The sequence below is a fragment of the Apostichopus japonicus genome, chromosome 14, assembly GCF_037975245.1.
Source record: "Apostichopus japonicus isolate 1M-3 chromosome 14, ASM3797524v1, whole genome shotgun sequence".
Classification (NCBI taxonomy): Eukaryota; Metazoa; Echinodermata; class Holothuroidea; order Aspidochirotida; family Stichopodidae; genus Apostichopus; species Apostichopus japonicus.
Genome location: NC_092574.1, coordinates 8,925,059 through 8,944,988, shown reverse-complemented (window position 1 = coordinate 8,944,988; position 19,930 = coordinate 8,925,059). Strand labels below are relative to the sequence as shown.

The 19,930-nt window shown below is 35.8% G+C and overlaps 1 protein-coding gene across 5 annotated transcripts in view; it reads left to right on the top strand.

The window, feature by feature from the left end:
• LOC139980075 (cGMP-dependent 3',5'-cyclic phosphodiesterase-like) overlaps nt 1-19,930 on the top strand; it is a 126,876-nt gene that overhangs the window by 74,694 nt on the left and 32,252 nt on the right. For all 5 annotated transcript variants that reach the window (XM_071991441.1, XM_071991440.1, XM_071991444.1 and 2 more), the window contains 2 exons: nt 4,104-4,145; nt 17,802-17,870. In XM_071991441.1, the coding sequence (XP_071847542.1) occupies nt 4,104-4,145; nt 17,802-17,870 (111 nt within the window). The remainder of the gene's footprint in view (nt 1-4,103; nt 4,146-17,801; nt 17,871-19,930) is intronic.

The following is a 19,930-nucleotide window of genomic DNA, read 5'->3' as shown; positions in this document are numbered from 1 at the left end:
CTCTCTTCTTTGAATGCAGTCATTGGTAGCTTTCTTCCTTGAATCCAGTAGCCCTTGATAGCTCACTTCTTTGAATCCAGTCATTGGTAGCTCTCGTAGCTCTCTTCCTTGAATCCAGTCATTGATAGCTCTCTTCTTTGAATGCAGTCATTGGTAGCTTTCTTCCTTGAATCCTGTAGCCCTTGATAGCTCACTTCTTTGAATTCAGTCATTGGTAGCTCTCGTAGCTCTCTTCCTTGAATCCAGTCATTGATAGCTCTCTTCTTTGAATGCAGTCATTGGTAGCTTTCTTCCTTGAATCCAGTAGCCCTTGATAGCTCACTTCTTTGAATCCAGTCATTGGTAGCTCTCGTAGCTCTCTTCCTTGAATCCAGTCATTGATAGCTCTCTTCTTTGAATCCAGTCATTGGTAGCTCTCGTAGCTCTCTTGCTTGAATCCAGTCATTGATAGCTCTCTTCTTTGAATCCACACATCGACAGCTCTCTTTCTTGAATCCAGTAGTCACCACCTTTCTCTTTCCCTCACTAGTCTCCTAAGCACCAAATTGGCTGTGATGATTCACAACATTAACATTTGTAAGTTTCGAGGCATATTTTTGAAGAGTGCAGCTTTATTTTTCTTTAATCTTTATATTAAGTTTTGATTTTCCCATCTGGGACCCCATTCCCTCAAACCACTCAAATTGCTTCTGTGCAGAGTGTTTCTGTCGGTAATGTGTCTATGACGTCATTGAGGAGTGAGTGCTAAGAATATCCTTGATATAATGGTACCCCAGGAGTTCCTGGCTGTTTTCTGTAGTGAGGTGTCCTTGAGGAGGAAGCTTTAGTGTCAGCAGGCGATGAATGAAACAAGAAATTTACTATGTGCAAAGCTGTCCCTGATGTATTTATGACACAATGTTATCTGAAAGTTTATTGAATTTATATGAGAAACAGAATCTCTTTTGCGATAAGATTGAATCTCTAGCCAAGGTAGTGATGAGTATTATCTGTTCAATGTGACGTGTACAAAGCGTCACGTACGTGCATGCAAAATCATGCGATAGTTAAACACAGCTCATCCCTCATGTGTACGTGCAACAAACATGAGGCGGTTGTATCTGTGTCTTTCCAATAATCGGAAGATGGCCTTTGAAGTGTCACATGTTTGCATTGATTTCTAGGGGTATTAAATTATCTTGGCTACAAATCAACTTTTTTTTTCTTCTCTTTACTATTCACCGAGCCATGCTCTCAGTAATACGTCATTCAAATGTATTTCCAAGAAACTCATTCTTTCCAATTTTGTTTCCACAAAATCACAAAAAGATATTAAGAAGAAAGTGTCTCTGATATTTTTGTTAATCTTTATTTATCTAAATATTATCTAAAAATTAACACGATTTGGAAGATTTGTAAAAAAAAAATATATATATTTTGAATTCCTGTGGCTGAAGTTAATTGCTCATTAACAAAAAGGCTGCTGCAATTTTTGTTTCTGTCTCTCTAGGTTCAAACCCACATTCTCATATCATTTTGTAAATTCTAATTTTTTTATATTTTGTGAATGCGTGTCATCATGACCACTGAGCCGAGTATGTAAATTTAATGTCTACAGTTGTTCTCTTTGTACTGGAGGAAATATTTGTGTACTGTATCGAATGAAGAATATCTTGTAAGGATGTCACATACAGCCTTGTCATGGTATCACTGTGTATCTTGATGAAATACAAATGATACGGTATGCACATTGCTGTCATTATGGAATATGAAGTGTGATGTTCAGGATCTTTGATATATTGAAGTCTTCTGTTTAAAGGACAAATCTGAAAGTTTGAATAGCGATTAATTTGGAAATTCCCTTCAGGGCATGCGGTCTTCCATATCCCACTGGATCCAGGCAGATGTGTTTGCATTCAAGTATGAAAGGTTCCTCATATGGAGTCAATCACACACAGAGTCCTCTGAATATTAACTGATAAGTCGAGTCCCTTTAGGCCAAACCCATCATCAAACAACTATTATCCGCAACATCACAGGTTTTTTGAGCTCCATTAAACGTGTTGGCAATGAGTCTGTGCTCTACGTGGACGATTTTATTAAATTTTACCCTGACCTTGCAAGATTCTGATTTTGAAGTTTGTGCTTTTATTTTTAATATTGCAGTGCGGCACTGTAGTCTGTTTGTATATATATATATATATATATATATATATATATTGGATATATATATATATTGGATATATATATATATTGGATATATATATATATATATATATATATATATATACATATACATACATACATACACATATATATTTTATTTTCAGGATACATGTAATGTTTCTGCGTGGTGTTTTGGTTCAGTGTTCACACACATATATATCATTGGAGAACTGGCAACATTTCTTTGGGCTTGAGAGTATATACGTTAGATAATAAAATAGGTTTATAAATCACCACTGTTCTACAAGCTATGTGTAGGTTAGTTATCCTCAGTGTAATGCAAACCATTTTATCCTACAGAAGGTCTGATTGTACACTTTCATTCAGGTATGGATGCAATTCCCTCGACACGTCTTCATTTCAAACGTTGTATATTTTTTCACCGATCATGCTCTTATAGACAAAATGTTGACTGAATGATTGATAGTCTGATACCATTATACTCAGCAGCTTGTCTCCATGGTTCTTTAACTTCTCCATATTCAATACACATGATACACTGAAATCCATCAATGTATTAAAGGGATATTCCAGTTGCAGACAACGTAGCCATACCTCTATATTCTATATCACAGAATACACGGAAATCCATCAAATTATTAAAGGGGTATTCCAGTGGCAGGCAATGTAGCCTTACCTCTATATTGTATAACACAGGATACACCGAAATCCACCAAAGAATTAAAGGGATATTCCAGTGGCAGACAATGTAGCCTTACCTCTATATTGTATAACACAGGATACACTGAAATCCATCAAAGTATTAAAGGGATATTCCAGTGGCAGACAATGTGCCCTTACGTTGAAGAGTAGAATTAGTCCACACTGTTGAAAACCCCATCTAAATATCTTTTTCTTTACTTCAAAAACAACAACCAGATTTTGGAACAGGAGGACCCCATTAGAAGCATTTTGCTGGTATAAATGGGTGGCAATAAATTTGAAGGAAATTTTGTAGGTAAAAGCTGTTTCTAGGACATCTATGATGTTTCTCTACAGATTGTCCAAATGGCAGAGAGTTGGTTGTCCAACATGATGATCTTGTAATAGAAAGTCTAATTTATTGCATGTATTGTAAACAAACTAGTTTTTATTTATTCATTTATTTGTTTTATCGCCAATTGTGTACAATGGGAAAGGAAGTCTCCTATAAAGTCTTGAAAGACTTAACAAGGTAGGAGACTCCCTGGGAGAAAAGAAAAGAAAAGAAAAATGTACAAATATATATATAATACAGTATATATACGTCAGGATTGTTGTTGTTGGATACGCTGTTGGAGATATGTTGTTGGATATATGCTAGTTGTTGTTCCTTTTGGTAACAGCAATAAGTACAGTAGTATTGGCTGTCTGACAAGTCATCTTTCAACCGTCATAGATTTAAACAGTAAAATCCAGCCTGCAGGCGTGATAGGGCGATAAAGAGATACATGGCTGTTCTTTTGAAAAATATGTTTGAGAAACCGAGATTGGAAGTTTGATTTGTGTCTCTCGAAATGTAGATTATTTTACATTTTTTCCTCCCTAGATGGCCCAGCTTTTAAAGCTCTTCATGTTGACAGTTATTTTATGTCTCTCTCACTATGCACATTTCTAATGTTTTCTTTTTTCTATTGATAAATTGATTTCAAATTTGCTATGCTACCTCTTGTGTGGCTACAAAATTGACTCAAGTGTGCAGCAGCATTGCAGTATTCGTTGTGCGGTTTACGTCGTAGAACGGAAATTAAGTCTTGTCTTAAATTGACTATAGTGCCCTGATTGTTCAGAGACAAGAAAATTTCTAAATATGACGTTAATAAGACTTCAAGTATTATTGTTGCTTTGATTTAATATGTTTAATTTTGTTGGAGATACATGTTCATAACATTTGTGTTTTTCTTTACTTTTATCTACAGGTGATCGGTAAAAGGGTCTTGAAAGATGAAGTGAAGTTCATTGTAAGCATTATCTTCAATATTTTCGGTTTCCTAATAGTGAATCATTATATTCTGATTTGCATGACTTTTGTGAATGCTTTCCCAAGGTGGTCTAGGTTGTCTAACTGGAGAGTAATCCAATGAACACTATATAAACACTGTCTATTATTTACATTTGGTGATTGATAGTACTTTAAATGTTACCAAAGAGGAGTGGAAAGCTGATGGACACTATATAATCTCAGTTATGCTCATCTAATAAACATATACTTACACGTTAGTGCTCCTGACTTACTTATCTCCTCACAAAGACTGCACTCTTGTTTTACCAAGTCAAGGACACTAAGGTAAACTATTACCAAGTCAAGGGCACTAAGGTAACCTATTAGTGCCACCATTTTCTCTTTGTGGCCAAACTGTTACCGTCTATATGTAGCCTTCCTCATGAAACCTTGCTCTCCCAAGGTGTGTAATCATTGTAAATTATTGTAAATTTATTTTATATCCAAAGGTAAGGCAAGTTCTACCCAACCATGAGTATTATAGCAGTAATCTAATTCTAGATAATTGTAGATTTGATAGAAGAAAAGTCATTTAATTAGCTCTGTATAGCCTATATCTTAAATTTGACTAGTTTATGAATCACTAAATCATTATATATTTTATAAATTTAGCTATTTGTCACTGTAGAGTATGTGATTTATAAAGAAACACACAAAATTATGACCCATTTTGGCCTCATAAAATATAGCAGTGTGTGTCGTTCAATTATTTATTTCTATATATTTTTGTTGCTGTATCTTGCAGGTTTGACATAAAGAAAAGCAAACAATTTGTTTACATTCCCTATATCGTAATTAACCGTTTGATAAACATTTGTCAGGCTGACAGAGTAAGGCGCTCCGACTAATTTCCATAAATACCCGCACCTGAGATATACCGAGAGATAAGCTGTTTGTGAGCAACTTGTGTCAATTCTTTTACTTTTCCCTCCAACGAAGTAAAAATTAATGGGAAAATGATGGATTCAAGAGTCTAAACATTTATTCTCGCTGTAGATAACCAATCAGTGTAATAGATCACCTTGATGAATGCTAAAGTAATAAATCACAGTTTAAGATCTGAAGAAAAGAAGCACTGGGAATGTCATTGGTTTTGATGGTTGTTCCTTAAAGATATTGTGTGTCATAAAGTGGCAAGAAATAGGGGCAGGAGGGGTAATACACTAAACAATTAATCTTTTCTTGGGAGTTGCCAAGTTTGTGAAAATTCGTTTTGATTTATGACATGTTCCTATCAATATCAAAAGAAGTGTGAAAAGATGTTTTTAATATAACATCAACTGAGATTGTTTACCATGGTAACCTGTGTTTATCTGCTGCCTGAGAAATCATGCTGTTAAGGATCGACTTTCTGATCATACAGCTCAAAGCAGCAATGGGCCTTTCTATAGAGGGCGCCGTCTTGTCGGTCCTAAAAATGTGCGGGATCTATACTTATTACCTTACAGATCTCTGAATCAGAGAAACATGATTTTGTGAAAGCGCTGCAAACACGCCGAATGAACATAATACAATACAGACGCGCTGTGTGATCGACTAGTTCAAGTAAACGTTCGGAAACACAAGTTTATGAGCTTAAAACAATTGGTTTGACTTGAAGCTTGGATAATATGTTTCAAAAGATCTCTTCTTCAATAAGTACAAAACAAACTTGTATGTCATACAAGCTCTATCAACTGTTGCCCATGGTTACCGTTATGATCTAGAGTCATATCTGACTGAATCCTTGTTAAGTTTCGTGGAATTAGATGGGACCGATATGGCGGTGCCCTCTGTTCACTTTGGGTGAGGCTGCAGGAGAGCATCATTATTCATGCAACTATTTCTCTATTTTAGCTTGTAACATTTCTATCTATAGGTCCTCAGTGATAATACTATATGTTAATACTATATGTGTGTTCTCTCTAAAAGGTCTGGCAACATGCTTGTATCTTTATCTGTATGTACAGTAATATATATCTCTTCTTCCCCTTAAGGATTGCTTGATTTTTTGGGGGGGCTCCTTTCTTCCGCTTCTGTCAATACCAATCTATTCTGTTCTCCTGACATTCGTCACATGCAGCCAATTCATAAGACGGTGAATTGGATGTAGTGAAAACAAACTCTACATGAGCGAGCTGGCATGTTGACTATAGCTAATTAAATCATATCGTTACTTCTTAACGAAGTGGATGTATCCACGCAGACAATACTTCTGTAATCGTGTCTGCCAATAACAAAGGAAGTAACATCTAGGGTCTGCCACAGAATATTCTTAATCTTAGGCTGCGCCGACTGTAAATGCTGCCATCATCATAACCGATTATAAAGTTGTCCAATGTGCCGAAACGTTCATTGAGCTCTATAAACAGCAATCCCATTGAAATATATGTACAAATCTGAAATACACATTAAATCTGTCTAAAATGTAAGTATGAAAACAACTTTTTCAGTTCTTTCATCTAGCATTATTAATTGCTATAGCAATGAGCACGACTGCAAAACAACAACAACTTACAGAAAAAGGCCCTGTGAAATGAATTAACCATGTAGCCACACATACTGCCTGTGATGTCAATGCTTGAATGTTCCTTATTTTGAGCTTGAGTTATAAACCCTTCAAATTCTTCTCTTATGATGTACAAGAACATGTGAAACTCCACAATCACAATTTGAGAGGCTACCTTCCCCAAACAATTTTCCTTTTCCTAGACATTTACTTAATAAAATAGAATAAACTGCAGTGCAGCTTTAAATAGGGCTTGTCTTAATTTATACCAAAGCACAAAAATTACTGAAAATGAGATAATCATGTAGTTGGACCATGTCAGCATTTGTACCTTTTCTTATCAATTTGAAAGGTGAGATCCTTTTCATAGAGAAATAAATCGTGGATTGACCCATCTCCCCTCTTCCAAAACTCTGCCATCAGTTTCTCCCTTCATCTTCGCTCTCATGCAGCACGAGTATACATCTAAATTACCAAAAAACATCGGTGAATACAAAGAAATTTTCTCACATGTGGATAAATGTTTTTCTTTCTGTCAAGCACCTTCCTTCTAAGCTAAAAAACCTTTTGAATCCCTCTGGATTTGAGTCCATGAGACAGCTGTAATTAATGATTCTCAAGTCAGAAAGAAAATTCCTTTACATCGAGCAAAAGCCCTTTGCGGTCTTGAATTTCAGTTTTGAAGATTTTTTCGCTACCCTTGAAAGAAGATCCCTGGAAGTATAGGCTTGAAATTGTCAAGAGGTTGCAAGGGTACATTTATTCGGAGGTGAAAAACAAGCGAGAGAGAGTGTTTGTATAGATTTCCGACAGAAGTCAGCGAAGTGACGGAATGCAAAATGAATATTGATCTAATACACGCAGCTTTTTCCACTCGTTCCTGCCCTGACTTTATACCTCGGAATAATTATTCAGAGACTGCACTGCACACAAAAAAAAGATCTAGTAAATTTTCAAAACTATAGAGACCGCTCCCTTTGCCGACGTAAAAGCTGTAGATTTTGTACGCAATGTTACGTGGTATTTGCAGTGGTTAATGAGGCTTGTATTAATAGAAATATTGGTGTTTATAAAGCTTGACTAACTATATAGTAGTTTTTCGGAAAGAGTTAATTAGGCAAAGCATTTGACATTAAATATTCATGCATGAACACATGCAGAAAATACAAAGAGATGAGTACAACATTAATATCAGAAATTATCTGTAGGGCTCGCAGGCTTTTTGATAGAACGTTGGATATTTTCATTTTTGACTTTTAGTTAAAGTTCCATCAAAATGTTTCTGCATATTCATGAAAGGAATGTTAAGACAGCATTGAAATCTGAAAGGAGATGAAAAGAAACATGTGCAATACATTAAAACTATAAATTGGTTTTTACATTCCTTGTCATGACTGGAATAACCCCCCCCAAATTGTAATATTACTGAAATGGTATATACTTCCCCACTTACAGAGTCATATGGGAGTGCTTTAAGAGTGCTGCGGTACTCTACACTCAACGGTTTTCACGTGAAACATTTACGAGGACAGAAGGATGAGGTAGACATTGCTTATATAATCTAGTCATAATTCAAATGGGATAGTAACATTTGGAACTGTGATGCCCGGAAAGCAAACACCATTTTTCCCATGACAGATTTGTAATATACTGTATGTTTTAAACATGTTATTTGAGAACAAACAGTGTTTTATATGTATGCATATCCCTCTAATGGAGGAGCTGATTAACTCGGTCTGAGTGCTAAACTGGTCTTACAGTCCATCTTTTACTACTACATGACTAAGTAAGTAATATTAAAGGCTCCATATGAAGAAGCACAAAGAATAGACCAACAGTGTCTTCTATGTGAAACTGCACTGCTCAAAAGACTACATCCCATACAACCAAGCTGCAGGATGCTGCAGCCCCCTCATCCTCCTAAATTTGCCACAGTGCCTAAAAGTGTGGGGGGGGGAACTACATTTTTTCTCGTGCATCACTATCTGCTTACTATATAATTAGCAACAGTCCTACGTTTTGTCTTCATCTGCTTTGGAAAATAAAACAGAGATAACTTGAGTCATAATGTATAATCCCTCTCCTGGTAATAATGTTTGTTTTCTATCATAAACGTATGTAAATACGTGACATCTGCTCGCTGCAGAAGATTACTAAGATTGACTATCAGGTTATCAATCTTCTATAAAACTTCAGATTCATGGCAGATATGAATTAATTTATTTTATTCTGCGACAGGGCAAATTATTAATGGCCGTCAGAGACGATCAAATTTCTGTTTGGACAAACAAGCTGTCTGCGTCAAATTCAGATTGCATTGACATGACTATGTACCCCCCCTCCTACCCCCCTCTAAATTGGTATCACCCTCCATCACTTTGGAGATACTGAAAATAAAACCAACATAGTGGTAGGGCTATGATCCACTCGAAGGTGAGTTTTGCCGTCCAAAACTGTCGTTGTTTTCGCCAAACCCACACATCTCTCCTTAAGTGTAGATATTGGCCATTCTCTGTTATTTTCTACTTTTTTTTTTTTTTTGGACACTCAAAAACAAATCTTTCAAAGTTTCATGCCCTGTATGGAATAATGGAGGAGAAAATACTACTTGTTATGTGTGTGCTGAAGACGTATCCACACACAGAAAAGTAATTACTTAAACTTATAAAGTCTATACTGACTGGGTTCTTGTTCATCAACTAAATGTAATCCCACACAGCTGTCAACATTCACAAAGTAGAATCTCTTCAGACTCTGTTGAAATTGATTCTTCTCTTCTATCAAAAAGATAAAGAGAAAAAAAAATGACAATTTTTGCCTGATAGCATTGCCATGGGTGTAAGTAACATAATAGTTATCTCTTGAACAAAAACAGTTGGGATAGATATTGTCGAGCTCGATTATCAAATTCTGTCTAGGTTTGCGAGAATATATGGATGCGACAATTTCATACACTGAACAGAAGAAGCTTGGGTAATGGTTTCCACGCGAACAAGTGTAGACAAATTCACTAGCTGAGTTAAGTCATATATATATGTTTGTAGCAGTGTTCAAGACAATTTTCCTGAATATAGTCACTTGGCTGTAATCATATAACATATGTAAGGCCAGTTTGCACCAATGTTGTCAAAAGTTAGGTTTGCTCTGATTTACTGGTATCACAAGGGAGAGAAAGTTCTATGAGAGGTGGCATATATATGTGAACTTATTGCCTGCTAATACTGTTCTCTGATAATGTATTTAGGAGTAAACATAATAAAGTATTTAACATTCCGGATGTTTACCATATTTCTATGATTTTCACATCACTTAAATACCTTTTTTTCCTTCAAAATAATATGACGTTATAAAGATATACTTGGATCATGTAGTAGTACAAAATAGAACTTTGTGAAAGGGAATGTTGTAGGAAACTGTCAGGCTTTACGAAAGTAGAAACATCCCATAAAGGAAGGGAAGGAAAAAGAAAACATGAGAGAGGACATGAATAACTGGTTATACTACAACATGACTGTTAGTCTATAACATGACTGTTATACTACAACATGACTTTTAAACTACAACGTGACTGTTTTACTACAACATCACTGTTAAACTACAACATCACTGTTATCAATCAATCAATCAGAAAACATTTATATAGCGCCAAAATCAACAAAAGTTGTTCAAAGGCGCTGTTAAACTACAAAATGACTTATACTACAAGATGACTGTTTTACTACAACATGACTGTTATACTACAACATGACTGTTATACTACAACATGACTGTTGTACTACAACATGACTGTTATACTACAACATGACTTATACTACAACATGACTGTTAAACTGCAACATGACTGTTAAACTACAACATGACTGTTAAACTACAACATGGCTGTTATACTACAACATGACTGTTATACTACAATATGACTTATACTACAACATGACTGTTAAACTGCAACATGACTGTTAAACTACAACATGACTGTTAAACTACAACATGACTTATACTACAACATGACTGTTATACTGCAACATGACTGTTATACTACAACATGACTGTTATACTACAACATGACTTATACTTCAACATGACATATACTGCAACATGACTGTTATACTACAACATGACTGTTAAACTACAACATGACTGTTATACTACAACATGACTGTAAAACTACAACATGACTGTTATACTACAACATGTCTGTTATACTACAACATGACTGTTATACTACAACATGACTTATACTTCAACATGACATATACTGCAACATGACTCTTATACTATAACATGACTGTTAAACTACAACATGACTGTTATACTACAACATGACTGTAAAACTACAACATGACTTATACTACAACATGACTGTTATACTGCAACATGACTGTTATACTACAACATGACTTATACTTCAACATGACATATACTGCAACATGACTGTTATACTATAACATGACTGTTAAACTACAAAATGACTTATACTACAAGATGACTGTTTTACTACAAGATGACTGTTATACTACAACATGACTGTTGTACTACAACATGACTTTTGTACTACAACATGACTGTTATACTACAACATGACTTATACTACAACATGACTGTTAAACTGCAACATGACTGTTAAACTACAACATGGCTGTTAAACTACAACATGGCTGTTATACTACAACATGACTATTATACTACAACATGACTGTCATATTACAACGTGACTGTTAAACTACAACATGACTGTCATACTACAACATGACTGTTGTACTACAACATGACTGTTATACTACAACATGACTGTTAAACTACAACATGACTGTTAAACTACAACATGACTGTAATACTGCAACATGACTGTTATACTACAACATGTTGTAAATTATGACAGAGGCATCAGAGAACGATTTTTGTAATTATATAAAGAAACCTTGAAAGAAACTTGTAACCTTGAAAATAATGTCCTTCAATTTCCTAGGTATGTTACTCATTTGATAAACTTGACTGCATGCCTGCAGTTTTGAAGGATATGACACTTAAGAACATAATTTATTCTTATGTGTCGTATTGCTAAAAAGATTATAATAATAATAGTAATAATAATAATAATATGTTAAGAATTTCAGAAAAACTGCCACCTGTGGCTTGTGTAATTATGCCACAGATTTTCAACTGTAAATTTTGAAAAACTAATGTTTTTATTCAACTGTAACTTAGACTGCATTTTTTCTTTGAAATCATCAGTGGCCTTGACATCAGCATGTAGTGTTGGTGGTATAATCCGTCTCAATTTATGTATAGGATTATAAGTTTTCTTAGATCGGAGATATTTGATACTGAACAGTAATTGCACCAGTACTGTAAATGATATCATTATCTTCCTTACATGACTGAAAGGTTTGAGATAATAACAAGATTAAGTTACATAGAAAAATTGAAATTTAATAAATGCCGAGCTAAAGGTTGCCTTTAAATGTAGTGTAATTTAAATACCATCAAGATTAACACCCAAGGTAGATTAAAATAATGTTTTGAATTTTATCTATATTTTTTTTTACAGATAAATTTTATACAAAGATTGACTGAATTCAGATTCTGCTTGAAATACTATGGACACCTAGCCAAATTGCCCCATATTCAGTACATTTGTTGTGTTTGCATGATAATCTAATTCAAAATCTGTTGAATTTTTTTGGAAAACTCTCCAGCCGTTTTCAAGATATACACACTTGAAGTTTTTGATAAATCTGGGAAACTCATTAAATTTGTACAAACTGTGACTTAGAGTGTTGCGCTCATCGAATTTTCTGACTTTAGACCTTAATAAATTAACCACTAATTACAAGCTCACATTTTTCATTTGAATATAATTTGATGTTCCTCTCTTCAAAGAATACAGAATATTTCAGAAAATTATCCTAGGCCACGAAACCTGTGTTCAGTGTTCTTGAAAGAAAGGTTTTGAAAACAAAAGGATAACATAACAGAAAATAAGGCAGTCACTCCTTATACATCACCAATGTGCTGAATATAAGCTCTAATGTTTATTCATAAATAAAACTAGAATTAAGAAAAGACTTGTAAAGTGGTCAGTCCTTGATGGATTTTGATGGGAGTTGCAGCTATTTTCATGATTTTTAATGCCTAATAATTTGATTTGGACAATGTTGTTTATAGGTGTCTGTAGACCTTAAAGTGGCCTTTACATATGAAGGCTGTGAAAACTGCTGTTGTTGCCATGGTGACAATGCACACAGTCTCCTCTTTGCAAATATAGTACTTAATGTGAACATATTCATATTTATGAGGTTTTTTTTTTCTCTAAAAAGCTTGAGACAAACTCTCTTATAAGCACAGCTTCCCTAAACTTCTGGTAACTACCTTGGTAATCAAACCAACACAATGTAAACTCAGCTTTCTGTTAATTGTTTATCATCAGTTGCCTTTGGTTATAACATGCAAATTTATACCTTCCCCCCCCCATTTTTCCTCCCAATTCCTTCCTTCTTAATTTATGTGAAGGCAGCATGTGTATTATAATTAACATAAAACAATTAAAAACACTATGACCACCCCTCCCCCCAAAAAATAAGCTGGATCAGAAGATTCCAGTGTGATTAGGATGAGACCTCGGGGGGCCTTCCATCACTGTTACAGCTACAGTATCTGATAACCAGATATCTTTTGCCTGTCTATCACTTGAAACGGACTTGACATTACAGCACAAGCGTTTCAACAGCGAAGAAATACTTTCCAGTGTCTTCTTTTAAAGCAGAGATTTCATTACGTATGTGGACTATAAATCTGCTTGCATCAAACTTGAATAATTAAAAGCAATCATCTCAGCGAAAGATGATTTTTAGCATGTTTCACATCATTTTCATTCATCCAGCTCTTGTTGTGCATCTAGGTTTTAATCTGCTGGAAAGGAATAATTGTATAGATAATCATGAATGTATTCTATTATTAAGTATATACTTTATAAAGAGATTGTGATTTATGAACTGAATAATCTATAGCTGTATGAAAATTATGCAAGAATTCATCAACACAGTTGCAGACGTGGAATTTTCTGTAGCGTTTTTATCGTAATAGGGATTAGCACAATAAAACCATTATTAAGACTGCCTCATTGGTAGGGGAGGGGTGGGGATGTGTTGGGGGATTACCGTTGACAATGAGTGCAATTATTTGGCTTTGTTTGGTTAAATTTAAACTGATATTGGGCAGCAAAATGCTACTTGAAAAGTTGTGGAAAAATGCTTCACAGATATGCAACTTGTATGTATTGGATTGTTGTCATCCATTAATATCCACATCTTTGCTTGTAATGTTATAATAAATAATAATAAATACGTCATTTATATAGCGCTAAATCACAAAAAGTATCAAAGCGCTTCACAAAAAACAAAAACACAAACGATAAAAAGGAAACAAATACAGTGAAAACAAATAATAACTAATAATAAAAATAATCCTAAAATACCAACACCAAAAAGTAAGAAACAATAAGAGGTTATTAAAAATACAATAGGAGGTTATATAAGAAAAAAACAATAGGAGGTTATATAAGTACAATAAGAGGTTAAAACAAACAAGAGATTATAAAAAGGTAATATTACGTAACTTTTATATGTATTGTTTGTGAAGGAAGTATGTTAAGGAAATGCATGCATTTCTTAGTAATGGAAATGTGTTGGTTTTTTTTTTCTTTTTCAGGGCTACACTATTTAGGCAAACATGTGATATTAAAGTAGTTTGTACAGTCAGAACATTAATATAATTTTTAATACCATTATGATAAATAAACTTCAGTGATGATCTCAAAATTTCTACACAACAATATTCAACAGCATCAAATTTATTCTGTGTTGACCTCAAAACATATTCATCTGGAACTTCCATCCTGTGGAGTTCATTGCACAGATTATATCTGCAAGAGAAGAGGCTGACAGTAGAATATTTCCAATGAAATGAAAATTTTGGCAAAAATTTGAATTTCGCTTTCATTTTGTGTTAAAAATAATACGTTCACGATTGGTTTCGTTTCTGTGCTTTTCATCAAAGGGCTCTTTCGTGAGAAAATTGGTCTAGTTTAAATCATAATTTTCTCGTTTTCCATATATATAAATATATATATAATAACTAGAAATTGCATTTGTCGGCAAATGCGTTGGATTCTTCTGGTTTGTTGACAAATCAGAAATGTAATAACCTGTTCGTGTTAGTATCATAGATGGAACACTGCCTGTGACCCGTGGACGTTTAATTCATCTCATATCGATATGAAATAATGTCGATTAAAAAGTATGAACTTTGTGATCTACATATCACGCACCTCTCAGTCATTTCTCTCGTTAAATTTGAATACTTCCATACTCTCCAACAAATGGTCGCTGGTGCTGTGTGAGTGTGTCTATCATCATATATGCTCTATAGTGTGCTCTAGAAGTTGATGGTGTCATTTATATTTCCTCAATGCGTGATTTTATCGGCTAGCGGCTTTCTCAGATTCTCCCCTCGCAATGTCCGCTAGAGTCCAGCAGGTACAAGGGTGGCGTTAACAGACTGAAGAAGGTGGGGCTAAGCAAATGTTAAGTGTACTAAGGAACGACAGTGACTGTACATACAAATGCTATAAACTCCTACAAATGGAGTGACTTCGTCACTTGCCTTGAATTAAGTATGGGCACAAATATATATATATATATATATATACATATATATATGTACAGCATCTTATTTAGACGTTTCTTGAAGTTTAACATAATACTTTATAAGATTTCTATATAATCAAATTAAAGAGTACAATTAATGTTTAGATCTGTAGAGAGGAAGCTGTAGTCCTTTGGGATGTTTAATGATCATGTTGTAAAAGATCAACCTGTGCTCTGAGCTTTGTACTTCATTATTTCTTTGGTCTTCCTCTGAAACTTCTGCTCTCACAACTCGTAGATCAAACAAGCGAGTCGGGGAGGAAGCTTTTAGCCATGACGCACCGTTTGTAAGTCTGTAAGTTTATAAGTAAGAAACAGTTTTGGCCATGTTTACATTTGAGAATTCAGGGGAGAATCACGATCTCGTTTTTGCTTGAGGTTATATTTAAGTTGACCCCAGACCTGTCCACAGTTAAGAACGGGCGGCCGTTCACCGTTCGACGAAAGAACAATATGCAGGATAGTTGCTTACAAATCAATTAGCTAGTTTTGTTTTTACAGCACATGTAGTTGCAGGCCTTGTTCACATTTAAGAACGCGAGGGCGATTATTGATAGTAAGTCCGCGAGGAGGATCATCTAGTAAAGAACAAGATGCATTCACATTTAAGAATGAGGGAATTTTGCTTGAAGTCTGCTTGCGAGATTAATATACTGCGCAGGCGTGAGAACGTCATATCAGCTGTTTACATTTTCCCTGTTCTTTGCCATTGTCTTTACTGTATGTGTTGTACTAGTACGTACTACTCCATAAACCACTGCACTGCAATGTTCAATCATCGCACATAAACAGTATACTGTACTCGAACCACTCCTTACTACTACCATTACCACTACACATTAACCCAGATTCAAATTTCTTCTAAACCCTTCAAATGGATGAGCAAACGATCTTGCTAATCAGTGTTTTACTGCTGATGTGGTATTTGAGGCTAATCCAACATCGAAGGCAATTAATGTTAGGTTTAAAGACCTTGTAAGGTCTATGAGTAGGCTAATGAAACTTCATTATAGGCCAGGCCAGACGTAATGGTTTTAGCCTTTTACTAACTGACGTAGCAACCGAACCCCCAATCATCCGTTCTGAAATGAACATAAACTTACTGATTTTGGCCACTACTGTGAGTTCGGCATACAATGAAGTAAAGTTTATTAGATTTATGTGGACTGTTGTTCTGTTTGTTTTTGTCTCACAACCTTAATGGCAGCTTTTCCCCAATGTTTGGTCGAATCGGTTCAAAGAAAATTAGCTGTGTTCACGTATATCGTCGTTTGGTTGTGTTTCGTTTAAGAAAGGCAACATTCTGATATGTGTACAAGCACACACGTACTTCCTGCACATTCAGAAATACCCTCCCAATTGCAACTGGATAGAGCAGATCTATATTATATAACTCAATCAAATATCTCCGGTCACCATTAAGTCTGCCACCGTTCACATTGCATTTATTAAGACCGCAAGAGGGGTTGAAGAAACCCCGAAAGGAGGATTATTCTTAAGACCGTACACAGACTTGAAGTATGAGTAAGCGAGCGTTCACACTAATGGAATTAATCGCCCTTACGGACTTGATGTACGAGTGCGTTCTTAAGTGTGCACAAGGCCTTAGATTCTTACCAGTCTGTGCTTATTCAGAAAGGATGAGGGCAGGTAACGCCCTCCCCCTCAATCCCCCTCTCAGTGTTCATGTTACAATATTGTTCAGCTCGGTAGTATCAGATCTCCCTTGTGTTCTTAAATGAGAGCAAAGCTTGTACAGGGGGAAAAAGATAACAGTCCGTGAGATCATTAATAAAGGACAATGCTATTGTATTGGAACACACTCAAGTTCCAGTCATTGACACAAGACATCAACTTTAAACGCTCCCCTATTTCATCTTTGAATATTGGACAGTTCCTAGAAGGATCTGCCCGAAGCAAATTTAACCAGACGAGTTTTTTCATCTGTTTCTTAAATTTAAAAAAAGGTTTTAGGGATGCCAAATGAATGCAAAACACCCTGGAAATGAATTCCTAGGTGTGCTACTGTACGTGGGGATTTCTCATTTCGTGTTCTGTCTTGCTACTGTTTCATTCATCGTCTGAAATGGATACCTTAGCGGCCTAGTTTACTAGATGGGGATTAGAAAATGAACATGATACTAGCTGAATAATAGCGATCAGTATCTGCTCGGTTCAAAGCCATCAGATGTGATCCTTTTATGTTTCACCTGATGTAGAGGTGTGATTGATTAACCTCATCAGTATGAAATAATAATGCTCGTTAATAATTCATTTTGTTTCGTTAAGAGAAGAGAGGAGAGAGGAGAATGTATACCGTCGGACCCAAACGAAGAATAAATTACATTAACTCTGCCTGCAGGATGAGGTATCGGTGTTTCTTTAAAATATCAAGTGACTGCTTTTTCAATTTTGTTGACAGATTCCCCTGACATATTTCAACTCTGTTGTGGTCGAGAAGAAGGTTCTAACTCAACAAGACATTAGCGAGGTAAGTCTGGTCGAGTTTTGGAAAAGGAGACACAAACCCAAGTCCCATCCTGAGGTTATTTGAATAAGGTTTTCATGATGACCGTCTCCCGTAACAGCCAAGAAAGATCGTCCTTCCCTTTGGGGAAATATCCTAGTTTACATGTAGTACATGGGCGGCGGCTGTCGTTTTGTAAATCTTTGACGTCAATCAGGTAGTGTCACTAGGATATTTACTTTCTCGTTCTGTTTCATGTTTAGGCAGATTTTTTACAAGTGTTAACACTGAAACTGGTGTCATCTTTAGGCCGTGATTCTGCAGTTGGAAAACCCTCCTTCATTATAGACAATAAATATTGTAAAATATAAAGAAACATGAAAAAACAAAAACATTGAAGCACATGATGAGGCTCAATGATGTCATATTAGACTTGATCAAGCCTTCTGCCTTGGGTGTGAAGGAACACTAAATTTGTGATATCTCCCATGTATGGAATTTGCCTGAAAATAAAGATGTTCATTGTCATGGTTGTGTGATTACTTTCTACGACACAAGTATCAAATAAATGTTATTTTGGCTGTCAAGATTGAATGCATAATGAAGTTTAAGTGAAGAGAGCTGGTATATCTAGCTTCTGGGAGGGGTGGGGGGTATCAGTTTATATGGGGGACAGTTTTTGCACTGAAGAGAGAAAAGTGAGTGTTGTACATAGTGAATGAATTAATGTCACCTGTCCTTGGCTTGAAAATTAAGATGGATATGGTTGGTGGGGGGGGGGGGGTTAGAGGGTCTGGGAACAGCAGCTGATAGGTGTCTTAGTGATGAGAGAGTGTCTTAGTGATGAAAGATGTAGAACATCATGAAGATTTTCATCAGATATTCACTTAATATCATAACGTGATATTCATTCTTCTGTACTCATTTGCATTTCTTGCCGTCATTTCCTTCAGGAAGTCACAAAATTATGCCATCTCGAAAATATTAACGTTTATCCACACATCGTCTGATACCAACATTGATAGACATGTACCAACCTTGATAGAAAGAAAGATTCCGTCATAGATATTTCTCATTACGAATGCAAAAGCAAACATCTCCATAATTTGTTGTGCGAGGTGAATGGCCTCACACCAATTTCCTGATAGGTTTGACAAATGTCTTAACATTCAAAAACATATGGAGTTCACTGATACCCTGCAGTAGGATTTACCAAACAGTCAAACTGTCGGAAGTCTTTCTTACCGTTCCCACTTTATCAGAGCGCTCGGTGACACTGTGGAATATCCAGAGATTTGTTAACGATGCAAGAAGGCTTTGCTCAAGGCCGGCAGGGGGGGGGGGGAGAGGGGGGTTGTGAGAAGGTTAAGCTTGGTGGATCTCACAGCCTAACTCCTGACCTTGTCAGTAGGAACTACCGTGGGCGATTAATCAATGCCCTGCTGATGGTTGTTCGTGTGAACTCTAGTGCAAGTGTTATGAGGAGAATTTTCTTCAAGTCATTACCACAGAATTGTGCTTGGAGAGCTTGACTAACAGTTAGATCCATTTATGCCCAACTCCAGAATAACCTTTAGGTTGTTATGATGATTAAAACATGAGGTAGGATGGTATGTACCTACAACTTCGCAAATTCTGCTAAATGGACAGCGGTTAAAAATGTTGATCATCTTTCTGATTTTGATCTGTAGTTTAGTCTTGGCCTTCAACGGCAATGACTTCATCTTCGATGGCTTGATCAGACTCTGACAGAGTGAGGCCAGATTTCCCAAACGACGCGACTGCATTAAAGTCAGCTGCTGACTTCCTGTTAATGAGAGAAATAATTCATGAGAGTGCCTCAGAAAAACAAAACATGATTTTCCGTTCTCTTGCTGTGTAACCTCTAGCTGTTTCCATTATTAAAGGCTATGTAGATTAAAATTGCAAGAGGCTACAGTCTTACTTTGAAACATGGCAGCTATACAGTGTATATCTGTGCAGCTGTATTTATGTACCATGAACAGTATAGGAAGGTAGGGAACACTTTGTCACTGTACACCAACCATCATATTAATTAACACCAATTTCGTCAGAACCGTCAT